Below are 17,057 nucleotides of genomic sequence, written 5' to 3'. Positions count from 1 at the left end.
CTAACTATTTAGCCAGAGGATAGTAGTTGATCCACTCCTGGTTTATGGAAACAGTTCATCTCTTGCAATAATTCATGACAAGCTTTAACAGACTCAAAAGTTTACCTGGGACATTTGATTAAAAACACGATTCTTTTGCACCCTGGAAATTCTGATTAGGTAGATCTAGATGGAACCCTGAAATCTATCCCTAAAAGGCTCTTCACAATATTTTGAGGAAACTATACTTGAGAAACAGTGTGAGGCTGAGAGTGAACACTATTGATTTTATTTTTCTCATATGAGTATTACTTTTTGTGATGACTGAACAGAACATGTTCTATTGAAATATTGGCAACTCTGCATAATTTCAGATTATCAGTTAGTAATTATACTACACAGAATCCTTTCTTCCTAGAATAGAAATTACAATCCCTATATCTCAAATGAAGCAGGTATCATTGCAGAAAAAGTTAGCAAGACAGAAGTTGGCAGTATTACATGGTAAAGATGCTTCCATTCTGGTGTGATCAGTGAAAAGGCCTGAATGGAGCATTTAATCTGGGATGAATTACTTAAATGATCTTGAGAAAATCACTTACCTTCTGCTTCTAATTATTTACAAAATGGGAATAAACATCACCTATACGCTTCACCATGTTTTAGGGGGGAAATAGAGAATATCTACTAGTGATATGGATTCTTCAAAAGGAAGACAGTTTATAAAGTATTGGGATTCGGCCCTATTTCAATAAGTTTGACAGTGTGAAGGAGAATCAAAAGCAAGAAAACTCCACCCAAATAATTACACAAGTTAAGAAGTTAGGCTTCCACAGTTCCATGGATGCTGATAGAAGGCACTGGACTCCTGAGTCACATCCAAAAAAATTCTATTAGCTGCATCAGCCACAATAATGGAATTATCAACATGGTTGCACAAGTTCCCCAAGTCCCACAGGCCAATACCTAGGGCCAGTGGAACCTGGTTATGCAGCAGGATGAGTCACAAGAGACTTGAGCTTAGGGAATCCATTTATTTTATAGCAAGCAGTAATCAAGCCTATTATTTGTCTGGAAGGAGACCAGCTTCAGTACAAGAACTGCAGTGCACTATCATCTCAGAATTATTGGGTGTCTAAACAATCCTGACAAGTGGCCCTGGTAAAAGAATAGTCAAAGTCCTGGGAGTTTTGGCCCACACGGTAAGGCATGCGGTAGCACAAGAGGACCACAGCAGACTGTTCCTCAACATTCAGGACACAAGAATGCAAGTGAATAGAATTTCAAGATCAAGTTATATGGTTACTTAAAGAACTATGATTCTAGTTCCAAAGGAAGAAGATGCAAAAAGTTGCTGTTTTCACTGCCTCTGGGAAGAAAATTACAAGATTAAAATGCAAAGACTCCTGACTTTCCATTGTTTATATTAACAGACTCGGATTTTTTTTAAAGCCCTTATCTGAACTGCATAGTCTTGAGAAACTATTTAAAATTTCAGAGATAACTGTTACATCGTGAAACGTCCTTTACATAATGATGGGTTTCTAAGAACAAAGAGTAGGATAATAGCTCAATGGACCCACTGTGGAATCATGAGAATGCAGCCAATGATAGGTACGTGGTGGAAAAGAAAAGGGAAGAGGGCGTGTGGGAAGGCAAAGTTAGAGGGAAGAGCTAATACGACAAGCACTCCAGCGGATGCCAGTCTGATCTTCAGGGCTCTGTCAGATGAAAATCATCACAGAAAATGTAGGAGGAGGACTCTGCATCCTGCTTTCTCTTCTTTATATTGTGAAAGTGTGGAAGAGGGCCAGTCCTTCTCAGCCAGGTTTGGAAGTGCTTCCTCTGAGTGCCAGATGCCCATTACACTAATTGGATCATCAGCCTCTTCTACATCTCCTTGACACAGGATTACAGGGCTTCCCATTTCTCTTGCAGCATTAAAATTTAAGACTATCGCCAATATAATAAAACCATAAAATATTCACATGGACCTATACTCTACTTTTGTATTATACTGTAACCTCAGAATGATTCTTCAAGAGCCTACTTAGTGAAGGAATGCCAATACTAAATACAGTCCTCATGTTTAAACATTTAATTTTATGCTTCCGGAGCATTTGAAGCACTTATGAATGGTTCCCTCTTCCTCCTTAATATTTTTTTTTCTTGTTAAGTCTATAGACACAACTATTCCAACACTACCAGTAGATAAATCAGAGTATTTTTAAGAATAGAAAATGGCTTAATAACTTCACATTCGGAAATTAAAATGTCTACATAAATATGCGTATGGCTATATAGGTAAATTTTCTATCAAACTCTAAGAAAAACCTATGAAAATTATTAATTATTTATAGAAAAATATTGATTCACTTTTGGTTTTTAGTCTCCATTGTAAAGGGAATATCTGAATAAATATTAATAGTAATTTTCATTGAATGAACTGGTACTTAATGAAAGTAACTCCCTATTAAAATTTCTAAATATACATGATTTTTACTTGGCAGTCTCTTAAGAAAGGCAGTTCATATGTCACAAACTTTTTCCAAGAAGGAATCACATACCCAATGAATCTTATAATAGACAGCTCTGGGTTGCAGACAACAGAATCCAGTTAGGAAACAGGGACTAACTCACCTAAGCAAAGGTTCCTATGACCTTTGCCCTTACCTGTATCAGAAACACTGAGGTCCTTGCCCTACTTTTATTCCATATGTTAATTTCAAATCAAAATGATATATCTATCAGAACCTTAATCATATATTAAAAGATAGCTGTTCTGTTCGTTTTCTTTTGTTTATAGTCCACGTTGAGAGTGTAGGGTTAACTTTTGAAGAACTATGAAAATGTTAGTTGGCATTTAAAGAAATTTCAGGTAACTCCAAATTACAAATGTCAACTACAGACCTTTATCAAAAAACTTACTTTGCCTAATACATTTTGTATGAATTTGCATGATTTCCCTTATTCTAGAGAAGTCTAGTCATTTTTGTATTGTTTTGCTTCTCTGCTTATAACAAGTGTTTGTTAGTCTTCATCTTATTTTCTAGTTTGCCTCAGATTGGTTTGAAATCTCATCATTACATTACAGAGTTCAAAACACACACCCCAAATGGTGATATATTCCCTTTGGTCAATATTCATTTTGCAACATGACTTTTGTTTGTAAGTTTTGCCAAACTCTATTCACCATCTGCCACTGACTTTCTTAGGGGACTGCCAATACCTGAGTAGAATATTTCTGTGTCACTTACTTTTTTTTTCTGTACCGGAGATTGAACCCAGGGGTGCTTAACCACTGAGCAACATCCCCAGTGCCTTTTTCTATTTTATTTAGATACAGGGTCTCTCTAAGATGCTTAGGACCTCCCTAAGTTGCTGAGACTGGCTTTGAACTCGAAATCCTCTTGTCTCAGCCTCACCAGCTGCTGGGATTACAGGCATGTGCCACAGCGCCCGGTTGCATCACTTACTCTTGATAGATTGCGGTCTGGCAAAGTTGGAGCTGAACTTCATTTGGCAAACTGCAAAATGACCTATTCTTCTTTAGACATTGTTGAATCTTTTTAAAAAAAGAAAGAAAATAAATAAATAATAGCTTAGAAAAGGTCTAAAGGAAAGTTATGCTGATGTTCTGCTTAGATCCTTCAATATTTCTGATAATCAAAACAAGAATAGGTTTTATGTGTTCTCCAAAGGCTAGCCAATTTTTATATAGTGGACACTGGGAAGTAAAATCTTCTATGCACAGTCATCAGACTTTGTTATGATTTTTTGAAACCGGGGTCTCACCATTTCACCCAGGCTGGTCTCAAACTCCTGAACTCAACTGATCCTACCATATCAGCTTCCCAAATATTGGAAATACAAGAACATGCCACCATGCCTAGCTTGGTATGATCTTAATAAGGCAAAACTTCCCCTATGGAAGGGAAGAAGACATCAGACACAGCAAGAAGACAATGGTCCTCGCCAGCATCCACACATGAACTTCCACAATGTCGGGTCGGGTCACATACCTCTATGAAGAAGGTCTTTCCTTGAAGGCTACTGGAAATGAGAAGTGCAGATATGCCTTTTTCCCCTTCTTCCAAAGTATTAAGTTTTGATATGCATTAATATTGATCTGCCTGCTATTTGTGAGAATGAACATGATGTGGCTACTAAATCTTTAAAATGTTTGCAATTTTTAAAGTCTAAAAAAAATAACCCCTAACTCTTACCATATACAAAGATTAGCCCCAGGAGCTAGCGTCAGCAAGATGGTCAACTAGAAGTTCCTGGCACTTTTCCCTGTACTCCCACCACCACCACCCTGACACACAAAGGATAAACAACTACATTTCAACCAAAACAACTAAAGAAGAGCACTGGAGAAAAGAGGAAACAGAAATCCTGAAGTGCACAGAAACCCACAGAGAAGGGAAGGAAACATATTGCCTCTGCCACCCCATCCATTCGGGATCAGCTCGGGAGGGCTTTCTCCCTGCAGGGAAACAGTAAGCAAGAGGACCCTAGAAGTCCATGTCACCACCAGACACCTGCAGTCTTTGCTAATGGAGACTCCAGCAGCCTCACAGACTCTGAGCTCTGCTAGAGTGTAAGCACCGAGCCACTCCAGAGGGGAGCAGATGCTGTCCTCTGCCTGTGTTGCTATTGTTCTTTACCATCTTAGAGCCAGAGCCACTGCTAGAGTGCCCCCTGCTCCAGTGGAGAGTAGTCATGGCATTCTCCCATCCCTGAGGCTCAACCACCACTGCTCCCTACCCACCCAGGAGCACATCATCCCCAAGCAGAGCTGCTAAGCATATGCTTTAGGGCCAAGCCACCATAGAGCTACTTCATTCTCTGCCCATCCCAATCCCTGCTGCACCCTCCTCATAAGGCCAAGTCGTACCCTGCTACTGGGAACCCAGAGTTTTGACTACTTAAGTTGTCACACCCCTAGCACCACAGCCAAGGCAGAACTTCATCCCCAGGGACCTCAGGCCTTCTGCACACTGGAACAATCACACCCTACCCCTAGCATCATGGCTGAGACAGCCCCCCTGGGGACTTCAGGCCTCCCGAACTTCAAAACAGTTTCTCACTCACTATGAATAAGGCCACACCCACCTCTGGGGGCTCCAAGCCTCCAGGACACAGGAGCAATTACACCTCTGAGCACCGCAGCTGATGTGATACCATCTTCCTCAAGGGATCCAAACAGCTATGCTCTCTGAGGCTGAGGAGACATGACACCTCCCATCTCAAGGAATCTGAGCCTTGGCCAAGTTTTGTCACCATGGTCTCCAAGACAGCTCTCCTACCTGAAACTGGTCTATCCCTCTATAGTTTGAGCCACCTCTCCAGGCAATGGAGTCATTGCTGAACTGCTCCTAGTCACCTAGAACCCATTCCCAACCCATTCCTGAGGCTGCTGCATTTGAGTAGCTCACAGAGCATGAGCTACTGCTATGTCCCATCATCCCAGAGTCATTACTATATGGTACCTTATTCCCTAAACCCCCAGATGCCACTATGCCCTGTTGTTTCTGGGTCCCAAATTACAACTGTGCCCTTTTCAGAACCACAGTTATATCCCACTCCCTTGGATCTGAGCTGCTGGGCTATACCTCAGAGCAACAGATCCCAGCTTAGTGGGAAAATGACATCCAAGCATGCCTTGCAGAATGAACCTGTGCTTCCAGGTGCTATTGTAGTTTCATAAGACCTTGAGCATGGAAACCTTGTTCCATAGATTGTCCCAAAGGTGGACAAGAGAAGAAGAAGGGAACAAAGGAGCTACAAAAGACCAGAAACCAAATAGGAAGTTAGTAAATCCTATCTATCAATAATATCCTTGAATGTAAATAGTTTAAATTCTTCAATCGAAAGATACAGAATATCTGAATATCTGAAAAAAATGTCCAATGATATGCTATCTACCAGAGACCCAGATAATCTTTAAGGACATTCATAGGCTGAAAATGAAAAGGTAGAAGAAGCTATCCATGCAAATTATAACCAAAAGCAGGGAGACTATGCTGATATTTGATGAAATAGGCTTCAAGGCATCAAATTCATAAGACAACATGGTAATTATAAATATATATATATATTGCTAATGTTGGAGGGCCTGACTATATAAAGTAAACATTAATGGATATGAAGGAAGAAATACATAGCAATACAATAATAGTAAGGGACACCAATACCCCACTTTCAACAATGGGTAGATCAACTAGACAGAAAATAAATAAGGAAATACTAGACTTGAATAGCACATTTGACCAGATAGCCATAATAGACATACACACAAATCTCCATCCAACAGGAACATTCTCCAGGATAGATCATATGTTGGGCCAGAAAACAAATTTAAGAAGGTCAAAATAATGTCTAGCATTGCCTTAGACCACAATGCTATAAAACTAGAAATCAATAACTGGAGAAATCTTGAAAATTCACAAATATGTGGAAATTAAACAACATGCTCCTGAAAAATCAAATGGTCAAGGGAGACATCAAAAGGGAAATGAAAAAATATATTGAAACTAGTGACAATGATTATATAAAATACCAAAATCTATGGAATACAGCAAAAGCAGTTCTAATGAAGTTTATAACAATTGTCAATATTTAAAAAGAAAAATCTTAAATAAATAAATTAGCATTGTACCTCAAGGAACTAGGAAAAGAAGTACAAATTAAACCTGAAATTAGAGGAAGTAACAAAAATCAGAATAGAAATCAAGTAGAGAATATAAAAATCATGGAAAGAATCAATAAAAACAAGAGTTGGTCTTTTCAAAAATTAACAAATTGCCAAACTCTTAGCTAGTCTAAGGAAAAAGAGAGAAAACTCAAGCAAATAAAAAAATAAAAGTGGAGAAATTACAGATTTCCTCAGTAAAAAAAAATGAAGAAAGCATACTTAAATAAGATTTAAAATAAAAGTGAAGAAATTACAGATGCCTCTAAATTAAAAAGGATAATAAGGAACTATTATGAATAATTATTTGTCAATAAATTGGGTAATGTAGAGAAAATGAAATAAAATTCTAGAAAAATACAATCTAACTGGTGGAGTCAGGAAGTAATAGAAAGTACAAAGCATGAAAAGATGAAAAACAAATAAGGAGATTTCAGAATAAATAAAAAAATTTCCCTACAAAGAAAGTTCCAGTATCAGACAGCTTTACCAGTAAACTTAAACATGTAAGAAAAATTAATGCCAATGCTTCTTAATCTCTTCTGAACATTGCAGCTAGAGAGAATAGTTCCAAATATATTTTATGAGGCCAGTATCATTCTGATAGCCATGCCAGACAAAGACATCAAACAAAAAAAAAAAAGAGGAAGGAAAAGAAAACTACTAGCCAATTTCTCCAACAAATATTGAGGCAAAAATTCTAAATGAAATATTAGCAAGCTAAATTCAACAACAAATAAAAAAGATTACACACGATGACCAACTTGGTTTTATCCTTGGCATACAAGAGTGGTTCAATATACCTAAATCAATCAATGTGACACATCACATTAACAGAATTAAATATAAAAACCAAAAGAACACAGCAATTGACATGGAAAATGCATCATAAAATCCAAAACCTTCCTTACATATAGAAAGAAGATCCTCAATATAAGAGATATGTATGAAAAACACACAGTAACACTATAATCAGCAGGGGAATAATGAAAGTTTTTCCTCTAAATTCCAGTATAAGGTAAGGATGCCTACTCTCACCACTTCTATTCAACACAGTAGTAGAAATACTAGCCGGAGCAATAAGGTAAGAAGAATAAATAAAAGACATTGAAATCAGAAAGAAAGAAGTAAAATCGTTTGCAAATAACATTATTCTATATGAAAAAATCCAAAGATTCCACCATCAAGACTATTGAACTTAAAAAACAAATTTAATAAAGTTGCAGAATACAAAATCAACATAAAAATCAGCAGCATTCTTATACACAAATAATAAGCTAACAGAAAAAAATTAAGAAAACAAATCCATTTATGAGAGCATCAAATCAAATCATATACCTAGGAATAAATCTAACCAAAGAGATGAAGGGGCTATGCTCTAAAAACTCAAAAATATTAGTGAAAGAAGTTGAAGAAGATACAAATAAGTGGAAATATATATCACCCTCATGGATCAGAAGAATTAATATTGTTTAAATATCCATATTCTCCAAATTAATCTATAGATTCAATGTAATCCCTACCCAAATCCTAATGACAGTCTTCATATAAATTTTAAAAAATCTAAAATTCAAATGGAACCATAAAATACTGAGAAATAAAAACAAAATTGGAGACATTGTACTTTCCAATCTAAAATTACATTATAAAATTATAGTAATAAAATATCATAGTTCTATCATAAAAACAGACACATAGCCCAGAATAGGTGGTCAGAATAAGGAGCCCATAAATAAATCCAAAACATATGTGGTTAATTATGGGTACCAAGAAGATACAATGGGGGAAAGAGAGTCTTCAGTAAATGCTGCTAAGAAAACTAGATTTCCATAGGCAAAACAATGAAATTGGCCCCTTATCTTATACCATGCACAAATGTCAACTCAAAATGAATAAAAAACATAAATATAAGACAATAAACTATAAAATTCCTTGGAGGGAATGTAGGGGGAAAACTCCTGGATATTGACTATGGCAATAATTTGGGGTTTATTACAAAATTGAATGAAATTATTCATGTACCACAGTAAAGCCACCAGAATATTATGTAAATTTTATTTGCTTCAGCTAGACTCATATCAACTCAGCATGGGAATATCAGTTATAATGCTGATCGAAAGTGCTAATTGAAGCTCGGCTCGGTGATGCACAACTGTAATTCCAGTGACTCCAGAGGCTGAGGCAGGAGGATCACAAGTTTAAAGCCAGCCTCAGCAAAACAAGGCACTAAGCAACTCAGTGAGACCCTGTCTCTAAATAAAATACAAAATAGGGCTGGGGATGTGGCTAAGTTGTTGAGTGCCCCTGAGTTCAATCCCTAGTACCCTCTTCCAAAAAAAGTACATTTTTGGTAAGAAATGACTTTATTTTTTTAAGTGAGGAGATAAATTAACTATTAATGGATGACTTTTATTTGGGAGGAAAAATCCTTTCAAACCCTCAAACACAGGGTTCACGAAGCAGCAATGATTAGGAACCAGTATGCTACTTCATAAGACACCTGCCCTCAACTTTTTTTAATTTATTTCTTTTGATTCATTGTACACAAATGGGGTACAACTGTTGTTTCTCTGGTTGTACATGAAGTAGATTCACATCATTTGTGTAACCATACGTGTACATAGGGTAATGATGTTTGTATCATTCTGTTATTTTTCCTTCCTCCCACCCCTCCCCATCCCTCTTTTTCCTCTATACAATCCATCCTTCCTCCATTCTTGCCTTCCTCCCCCACCCCGCCGTTATGTATCATTATCCACTTACCAGAGAGCTCATTCGGCTTTTGTTTATTTGGGATTGGCTTATCTCACTTAGCATGATATTCTCCAACTCCATCCGTTTGCCTGCAACTCTTGAGTCTGAAAGCTGCCACCTCTACCTCATCGTCAGTATCCTCACCCCCAGCTTCTTGCCATGAAAGCATTCTTTGGTGATCTCTGCTGTAAATTCCATTTGCCTGATAATTTAATACATCTTGACTGATTTATGCATATACTCAAAAAAGATGTGAATTGAGCTGCTGTAAACGTTGATGTGGCTGCATCACTGTAATATGCTGATTTTTAATTCCTAGGATATATACCTACAAGTAGTATAACCAGGTCAAATGGTGGTTCCATTCCTAGTTTTTTGAGGTATCTGCATACTGCTTTCCAGAGTGGCTGCACCAATTTTCAGTCCCACCAGCAATGTCTGTAGCAGCTCAATTCACAATAGCTAAGCTATGGAACCAACACAGGTGCCTTCAACATATGAATGGATAAAGGAAATGAAAGGAAAATTACTCAGTCATAAAAAAAAGAAAGACTTTATGACATTTGTTAGTAAATGAGTGGATCTGGAGACTATTATGCTAAGTAAAATAAGCTAATCCCAAAAAATCAAAGTTCAAATGCCTCTCTGATATGTGGACGCTACACACAACAAGGGGGAGAGGGAAAGAATAGAAGTTCATTGGATTAGATAAAGGGGAATAAAAAGAAGGGAGGAGGATAGGAATAGGAAAGACAGTGGAATAAATCTAACATGACTCTCCTATGTACACAGTGAATCTCCACGTCACCTACATCCACAAGAGTGGGATCCTGTTAGAATAAGACATACTTCTTGTTTGTATAAATATGTCAAAATATACTCAACTATCATATAGAACAAAAAAGAACAAATAAAAATTTTAAAAAGAGGTATACTTCATAGTATGCATGTGATTCATAGAGTTGAGTAAACATCATGTCTATTTATACACCTTTAGGAAAAACAATTCTCTATTTTAAATTACTTCTATAAGAAAAATTAATTTCAATCAATTACTTATACTACTTTTTCCAGGTTGTAAGTTCTCTGTTAAGTTCAGGACTGCCTGTACTCAGACAAAAAGTTCAGCTCCTAGCAACAAGAATTCCATGGCTGTGCAATTTACTAACGTTGGATTCCCCCAGGTAAAAATGGTGTAGGTGCATTCAAGGCAAAGAAGCGTAGAAAACAACCACTTTTAGAAATTTCTGATGCCAAAAATAATGATTAATACTTGTAACATGGCACTTTATTCTTTAGGGATACTCTGAAAAGTTTTAGATCTTAAAATGTTTAAAACTCAATACAGCTTTTTCTTTTATAGCTGATTTGTAAAACATATAACATTTTTTAGAGGCTAAACAAACAACAGATGCAAATCTGATTTGCCTAAGCATATTAAAATTTTAATAGAAAAGGTTCACCTAATTTCTTAAGGACTGAAATCCATATCCACATAATGGATCACTGAAGTCCATTTGAAGATTAGTAAGTTAAAATTATGGAAAACATTTTAATAGGCTTTAACTAAATTGAATTGTATTCACAATTATTTATGCCAAATACATACCTCAAATAAATGTAACACAAAGTAGGAACTCAAGGATAAAATATCTTTAATCAGTGTATAAAATTAATAAAAGAAAATAATTGCTTCACTAGACCAAATGAAAATATTAATATCTCAACCACCTTTATTTAATCTCATTTTGATTTCTAAACTCTAAAATTTAGGCAAGGATGAAGATGGTAGAACTGTAAGTAAAATTATTTGACATGATTTTTTTATAGTGTTAACTTGTATTTGTTGAAACAGGAGAGAAGCATGATTGATTAACATGGAAACAATCATGTTTGAGGAAAAAAATTTTATTTTTTACCTCTCTGAGATTTTCTTGGCTCCTTTGCTTAGGCTGAATGAACAACAATGTCTTCAGTTTTTCAAAATTTTTGCTCTGTAAAATGAAGAGTATTTACACTGAATGTATGCTACATGTTCCCATGGACATAATTTCTTCTAAAAATTTGAAAAGGATTTATAGCCTGAGGAACATGAAGCAGCATATTTATGTAATATTGACTTTTTAACTCTGCACATAAACTTTGTTGAAATAACTTGAGGAAACAAATTTCCTTAAAGCAATTGAAGTAGCAAGCAATGGAATTTATTGACGGTTAGGTGTAGATCTGTTTGAGTATAACTAAGACAACAAGACCATTACAATAAGTTGAAGGTTGTTTGCACAATAAAATGCTATTTCGTGAGTTATGATTATGAGTCACTTGGTGGATGTAGGTTAATCTCCGGCTCACCAAACAGACTTCATGTACCTTTAAAAGAGGGTCGGTAGTATCTAAGTTCCCTCCTTATCTGTGAAGGATCTGCTCGAATACCCCCTTTGAATGCCTGAAACTACAGACAGTATCAAACCCCAAATATACTATTTTGTATACATACACACCTTGCTAATGTTTAATTTTAAACTATGCATAGTTGGAGCTGGGGTTGTGGCTCAGTGGTATATCGCTTGCCTAGCATGTGTGAGGCACTGGGTTTGATTCTCAGCACTGCTATAAATAAATGAATGAAAATAAAGGTCTATCAACATCTACGAATATTTAAAAGATAAAAAATAAAAAATAAAGAATGCGTAGTAAGGAATTAATGATGATTGATAATAAAATAAAACAATTATAATAATATGCTGTAATAAAAGTGATATAAATGTGGTCTCACTCTCTTGAGAGTCAAGGCAATATTACTATTTGTGGACCACAGTTGAGGATAGGTAGCTGAAACCGCAAGCGTCACTGTGGATAAACGGGACTATATTTCCTCCTTATCCAGGGAATTCCGTTTGACTGAGGGCCATGCCATGAGAAATACGGCTTACTTGAGTGTGTTCATTCATCTCAACATCCTATCTCTTTTACCTTTTTATTCCAGGTCTTAGGTATCAACATGTGTTAGTCAGTTTTTCATTGCTATGACACATACTTGAGAAAAATAACTGAAGATAAGAAAGATTTACTTTGGCGCCAGTTTCAGAGATTTCGGTCCCTGGTTGGCTGGCTCCAAGGCAGAAACATGGTGGCAGAAGGGCGTGGTGGAGCAAAGCTGCTCACCTCATGGTGGCAGGAATAGAGAAAGGCAGAGGAAAGGGAACCAGGGACAAGACAGAGCCTTCAAGGGCATATCGCCAGTGACCACTTCCTCGCACTACCTGCAGTTCCCACCACCTCCCAATAATGCTGTCGAGTGCAAATCCCTCAGTGAATTAATCCACCGATGAGGTCGGAATACTCGTGATTCAACCACTTCCCCAAAGTCCCACCTCTGGACCTTGCTGCTCTGGGGAACAAGCCCTCCACACATGAGCCTTTGGAGTACCTTCCAGATCTAGACCTTAAGATGAAAAAGAATGAGCTCCGTGCTCTCTCTTGATAGGAATAATGAGCTCCATTCTCTCTCTTGATATGAATGAGCTCCATCTCTCTCTTGATATGAATTTATTCTTCACATCACACATAATGATAAAAATCTGAATGCAGACCTAAGAGACTCCTGGACTTATTCTGATAACTTTCTGCTGTTGTTAGTAGTAATACTCATAATAATATATTGAGCATTTAGTATGTGTCAGGCACTACTACAAGCAACACACACACACACACACACACACTCACTCACATTCAAACTCAATTTGTATTTTTGGCCTCCCTGCCTCAATTCTAGATTTTAGTAGCTATTCTTTAAAAAGGAATGAATGTCAGCAGCATCAAGAAAAATGACAGAGATGACACAGCACGTGACCCTTCAGTCAAGGAACTTTGCTCCACTCTGCCACGTGCCTACATTGGAAACCATTCCATACAAGCAAATTAACACTCATGTCATTACTGGAACAGTTTTAATGGACCTAGGAATGTTATTCACACAGGGTCATGGAAAACGAACTTTCACCCTGGCTAACCCTGCATAGTCTACTCAAATGAGTACCCACAACCAGAAGAAAACCGCTATTGATATGACTGATAATAGTGATTGAATTGTACCAAGTAAAATAACAAAGAATGAACTGTTTTTATTTGATAACCATATATTCCCTAACTATACATACACAGTATAAAAATTAAGCATAATAAATGAGTTTTTTTGAATTGACTTTTGATCTGATAGAATAAACTGATTTTCTAATTTTCATAAACTTTCAATCATTATGAAACATAATAAACTAATTTTCAGAATTAAGTTTTAATTTGATAGAATGATATGAATAATAATCTCAAATTATTTTTAGTATTGAATATACTAAAATTTCAAACTGGTCTACAAAACATATATCGCCATGAAAATGACTAATATATTCATATCCACAGAAAGAAAGGAATGTTACCCAAAATGTTACCCAAAATGTTAAGATTGATCATCTGTCCTCTTGGGGATGGAATTCTTTAATCATTTTCATTTTCTTCTTTAAAACCTTTCTATAAATTCCAAATTTCTTTCATGAAATCTGAATTATTTTTATTTTATTTCAAATTTTAAAAAATAACTACAACAAATTTATAGTAAAAATAATACTTCCCACATGTCAAAAGCAAAAACAGTTGAAATGTAAATTGCTTCCTTTTTAAAAACTTATAAACAATTGAAAGAACATTCTTAAACATACTCATACTCATGAGGTGAATTTCTAAAACTGGAATTGCAAAGAAAAATACAGCAGAGATGAGACAACATATGATCCTTAAATGAAGGACTGTTGCATGCACATTCTGGACATTATTGTGTATTGTCAAATTGACCTACAGATCCCTGTAGGAATTTACATTCCCACCATCAGAGGAGGAACGTGTCCATTTCTTCATGTCCTTGAAACAATGAACATTGTTATCCTTTTCTTCAACCTTCACCATAGGTGAGATCTTAAAATTATTTATCACATTTATAATCAAAAAATAATTTCAAAATGTATTATAGATTTTGCTATTCTACTAACTAGATACTTATTAATTAGGATGGAAACAAAATATACTAACCAAATTATACTTAGAAAAATCAGTCACAGTAAACAATAGTTCATTAGCTGAATGATTCTTCATATTCAGGTAAAACAGTGCCCACTCTTCTGCCCGACTCTTCTCAATGTATCTGTAGGAAAGATAATATAAATAAAAAACAAAATTATGTAGAAAAAATAAGTACCTACTTAATGGAGAAAATATGCATGATAACAAGCTAATATGGAAATACATCAACTGGAGTAGAACTTACACAAATTAATGTACAAGCCAGGATCTGAAGTGAAACTCAATGGCATAGATTCAAAAAACAAGGTGAAATTGACAACTTACTCTCAAAGTAGTTCTCTTAGTTCATTTTCTGTTACTACAACAAAATGCCTGAGACTGAGTAGTTTATGAAGAAAAGTGTTTGTTTAGCTTACAGTTCTGGGGATTCAAGAGCATTGCATTAGCATCTTCTCAGTTCTGCTGAGCACCTCATGGGAGATGGCATCACACTGGTGGGAATGCATGTGAGTGGTAAGCACGTAGAAGAGGAACTTGGGGGAGTTACTGGACTCACTTATAACAAACCATTTTTCATGGTCACTAATACAGTCCCATCTGAACCATTCCACAGTCCAAACTGCTTTAATATCTTCATATTCCTCCTCTCTTCTAGTTATTCATAAAGTACCAAAGTTATTGTGAACTATAGGTCCCCCACTGTCCTATAGAATGCTAGAAATTATCTACCTGTGTTTGGATATCTATTATCTAACCTTCAACTATCCCCTCTCCCCTCCATGATTCCCAGCCTCTAGCAATCACTATTTATAAATTCTGATCAACATTTCTTTATGTAACATCCAACATGAAATGGAACTTGCAGACATTGTCTTTCTGTATCTGCCATATTTCACTTAACAAGTACTCCAGTTTCATCCATTTTACAGCAAGTGATAGGATATCATTCTTTTATATGTATACACATATATACATGTATATTTACATATATATGTATATATATTCCATATTTTCTGTTCATCATTTGTTAATGGGTATCCAGCTTGATTCCATACCTGAGCTATTGTGAGTAGTGCGGCAATAAACATGAGTGTGTGGATGTCTCTTTGATATACTGATAAGAATTTTCTTTGAATACCCAGAAGCAGGATAGCTGGATATATGGTAGATCTTGTTTTAGTTGCTTGAGGAACTTCCATATTGCCATACTGTTCTCCACAGTGGTTGCACTAATTTACATTCCTGCCTGATGTATGAGAGTTCTCTTTTCTCCACATCCTTGTCAGGGTTTTTGTTGTTTGTTAGTTTGTTTTGTTTTTTTGGTAACAGCCATTCTAACTGGAATAACAGGATATACTATTATAATTTTGATTTACATTTCCATGATGTAGTGAAGTTGAGCATTTTTTCAGAAATTTTTTGGTCATTTAAATTCCTTTTTTTTTTTTTTTGATAAGTGTCTATTCATATCCTTGCCTGTTTTTAATTGGATTATTTGTTTTTGTTAACAAGTTCAAAGTGCTTTATATATGTTGGCTATTAATCCTTTATCAGATGAATAATTTGCAAATTTTTTCCCATTCTATAAAAAAAGTTTCAGGAGATGGAAAAGTTAACTACCCTAATTTGATCATTATACAATATATACATGTATTGAATTATCATGAGGTATCCCACAAAATTTTTACAATTAAAATAACTTAAAATTTTTCATACAAATAACTTGTTGAATGATCATAGTTTTGAGATACTAGGTTGAAAATATATTATTAAGAATAATTTCACCTGTTTCCACCACCACCACCATTTACACACACCCATTTTGGGATTTTGCTTGTTGGAGGTTTTTTGTTGTTTCATTTTGTTTGGTTTTTGTAGCACTAGTGATTGAACCAAGTGGCGGTCCACCACTCAATAACAACCCTTCATTTTTTATTTTGAGGTAGGGTTTTGTTAAATTGCCCAAGCTGGCCTCCAACTTGCTGTGATCCTCCTGTCTCAGCCTCCCAAGTAGCTGGGATTACAGGCAAACACTACCACACCAGAACCTCCCCCGCCCCCCGCCTTTTAATGTGACTACAAGAAAATTCAAAATTGCATAGGTGGCTCACATTTGTGGCTTGCATTATATTTGTACTGGACAACACCACAAAGATTAAGGGTTGAATTATGAAGCTATCAGGGTGAATGTTGTGCCTTAAGAATCCTCTAGAAAGGAGCAATAAAGCAAGAATTTAAAGGAGCTAGGAAAATATTGTGAATTGGGCTTGGCTTGGATCCCATCTATAGCAGATCCTATCTCAAAGTCAGCTTTTTTTTCATTTCCGTGAAGACCCTCCACAGGTAAATTCTTCATCTAGTTCACGTCAGGGAAAACAAACAAAAATAAAACCCCTCTGTCCCCCATGCTGTGGACTCCCATCAGGAACCAGAGCTCTCCCTGGGCAGCAAACATTCCCACAGTTACTTGGAGCAACACTTAACAGGGGGACAGTCCTCTGACTCTTGCACGCTCCAGAGGCAAATGTGATAAACTTGAGACATCCTCCGGTCG

At 36.2% G+C, this 17,057-nt stretch overlaps 1 protein-coding gene across 1 annotated transcript in view; it reads right to left on the bottom strand.

Moving 5' to 3' along the window:
• Positions 1-17,057, bottom strand: part of LOC306669663 (cyclic nucleotide-binding domain-containing protein 2-like) — a 106,885-nt gene that overhangs the window by 89,367 nt on the left and 461 nt on the right. The window contains exons 2-4 of the mRNA XM_079153780.1: positions 14,513-14,624; positions 11,350-11,424; positions 3,456-3,544 (exon numbers count right to left, since the gene is read on the bottom strand). Of these exons, the coding sequence (XP_079009906.1) occupies positions 3,456-3,544; positions 11,350-11,424; positions 14,513-14,624 (276 nt within the window). The remainder of the gene's footprint in view (positions 1-3,455; positions 3,545-11,349; positions 11,425-14,512; positions 14,625-17,057) is intronic.

The sequence above is a fragment of the Sciurus vulgaris genome (assembly GCF_902686455.1).
Source record: "Sciurus vulgaris genome assembly, chromosome: 9".
Classification (NCBI taxonomy): domain Eukaryota; kingdom Metazoa; phylum Chordata; class Mammalia; order Rodentia; family Sciuridae; genus Sciurus; species Sciurus vulgaris.
This window is presented reverse-complemented; position numbering and strand designations above follow the sequence as displayed.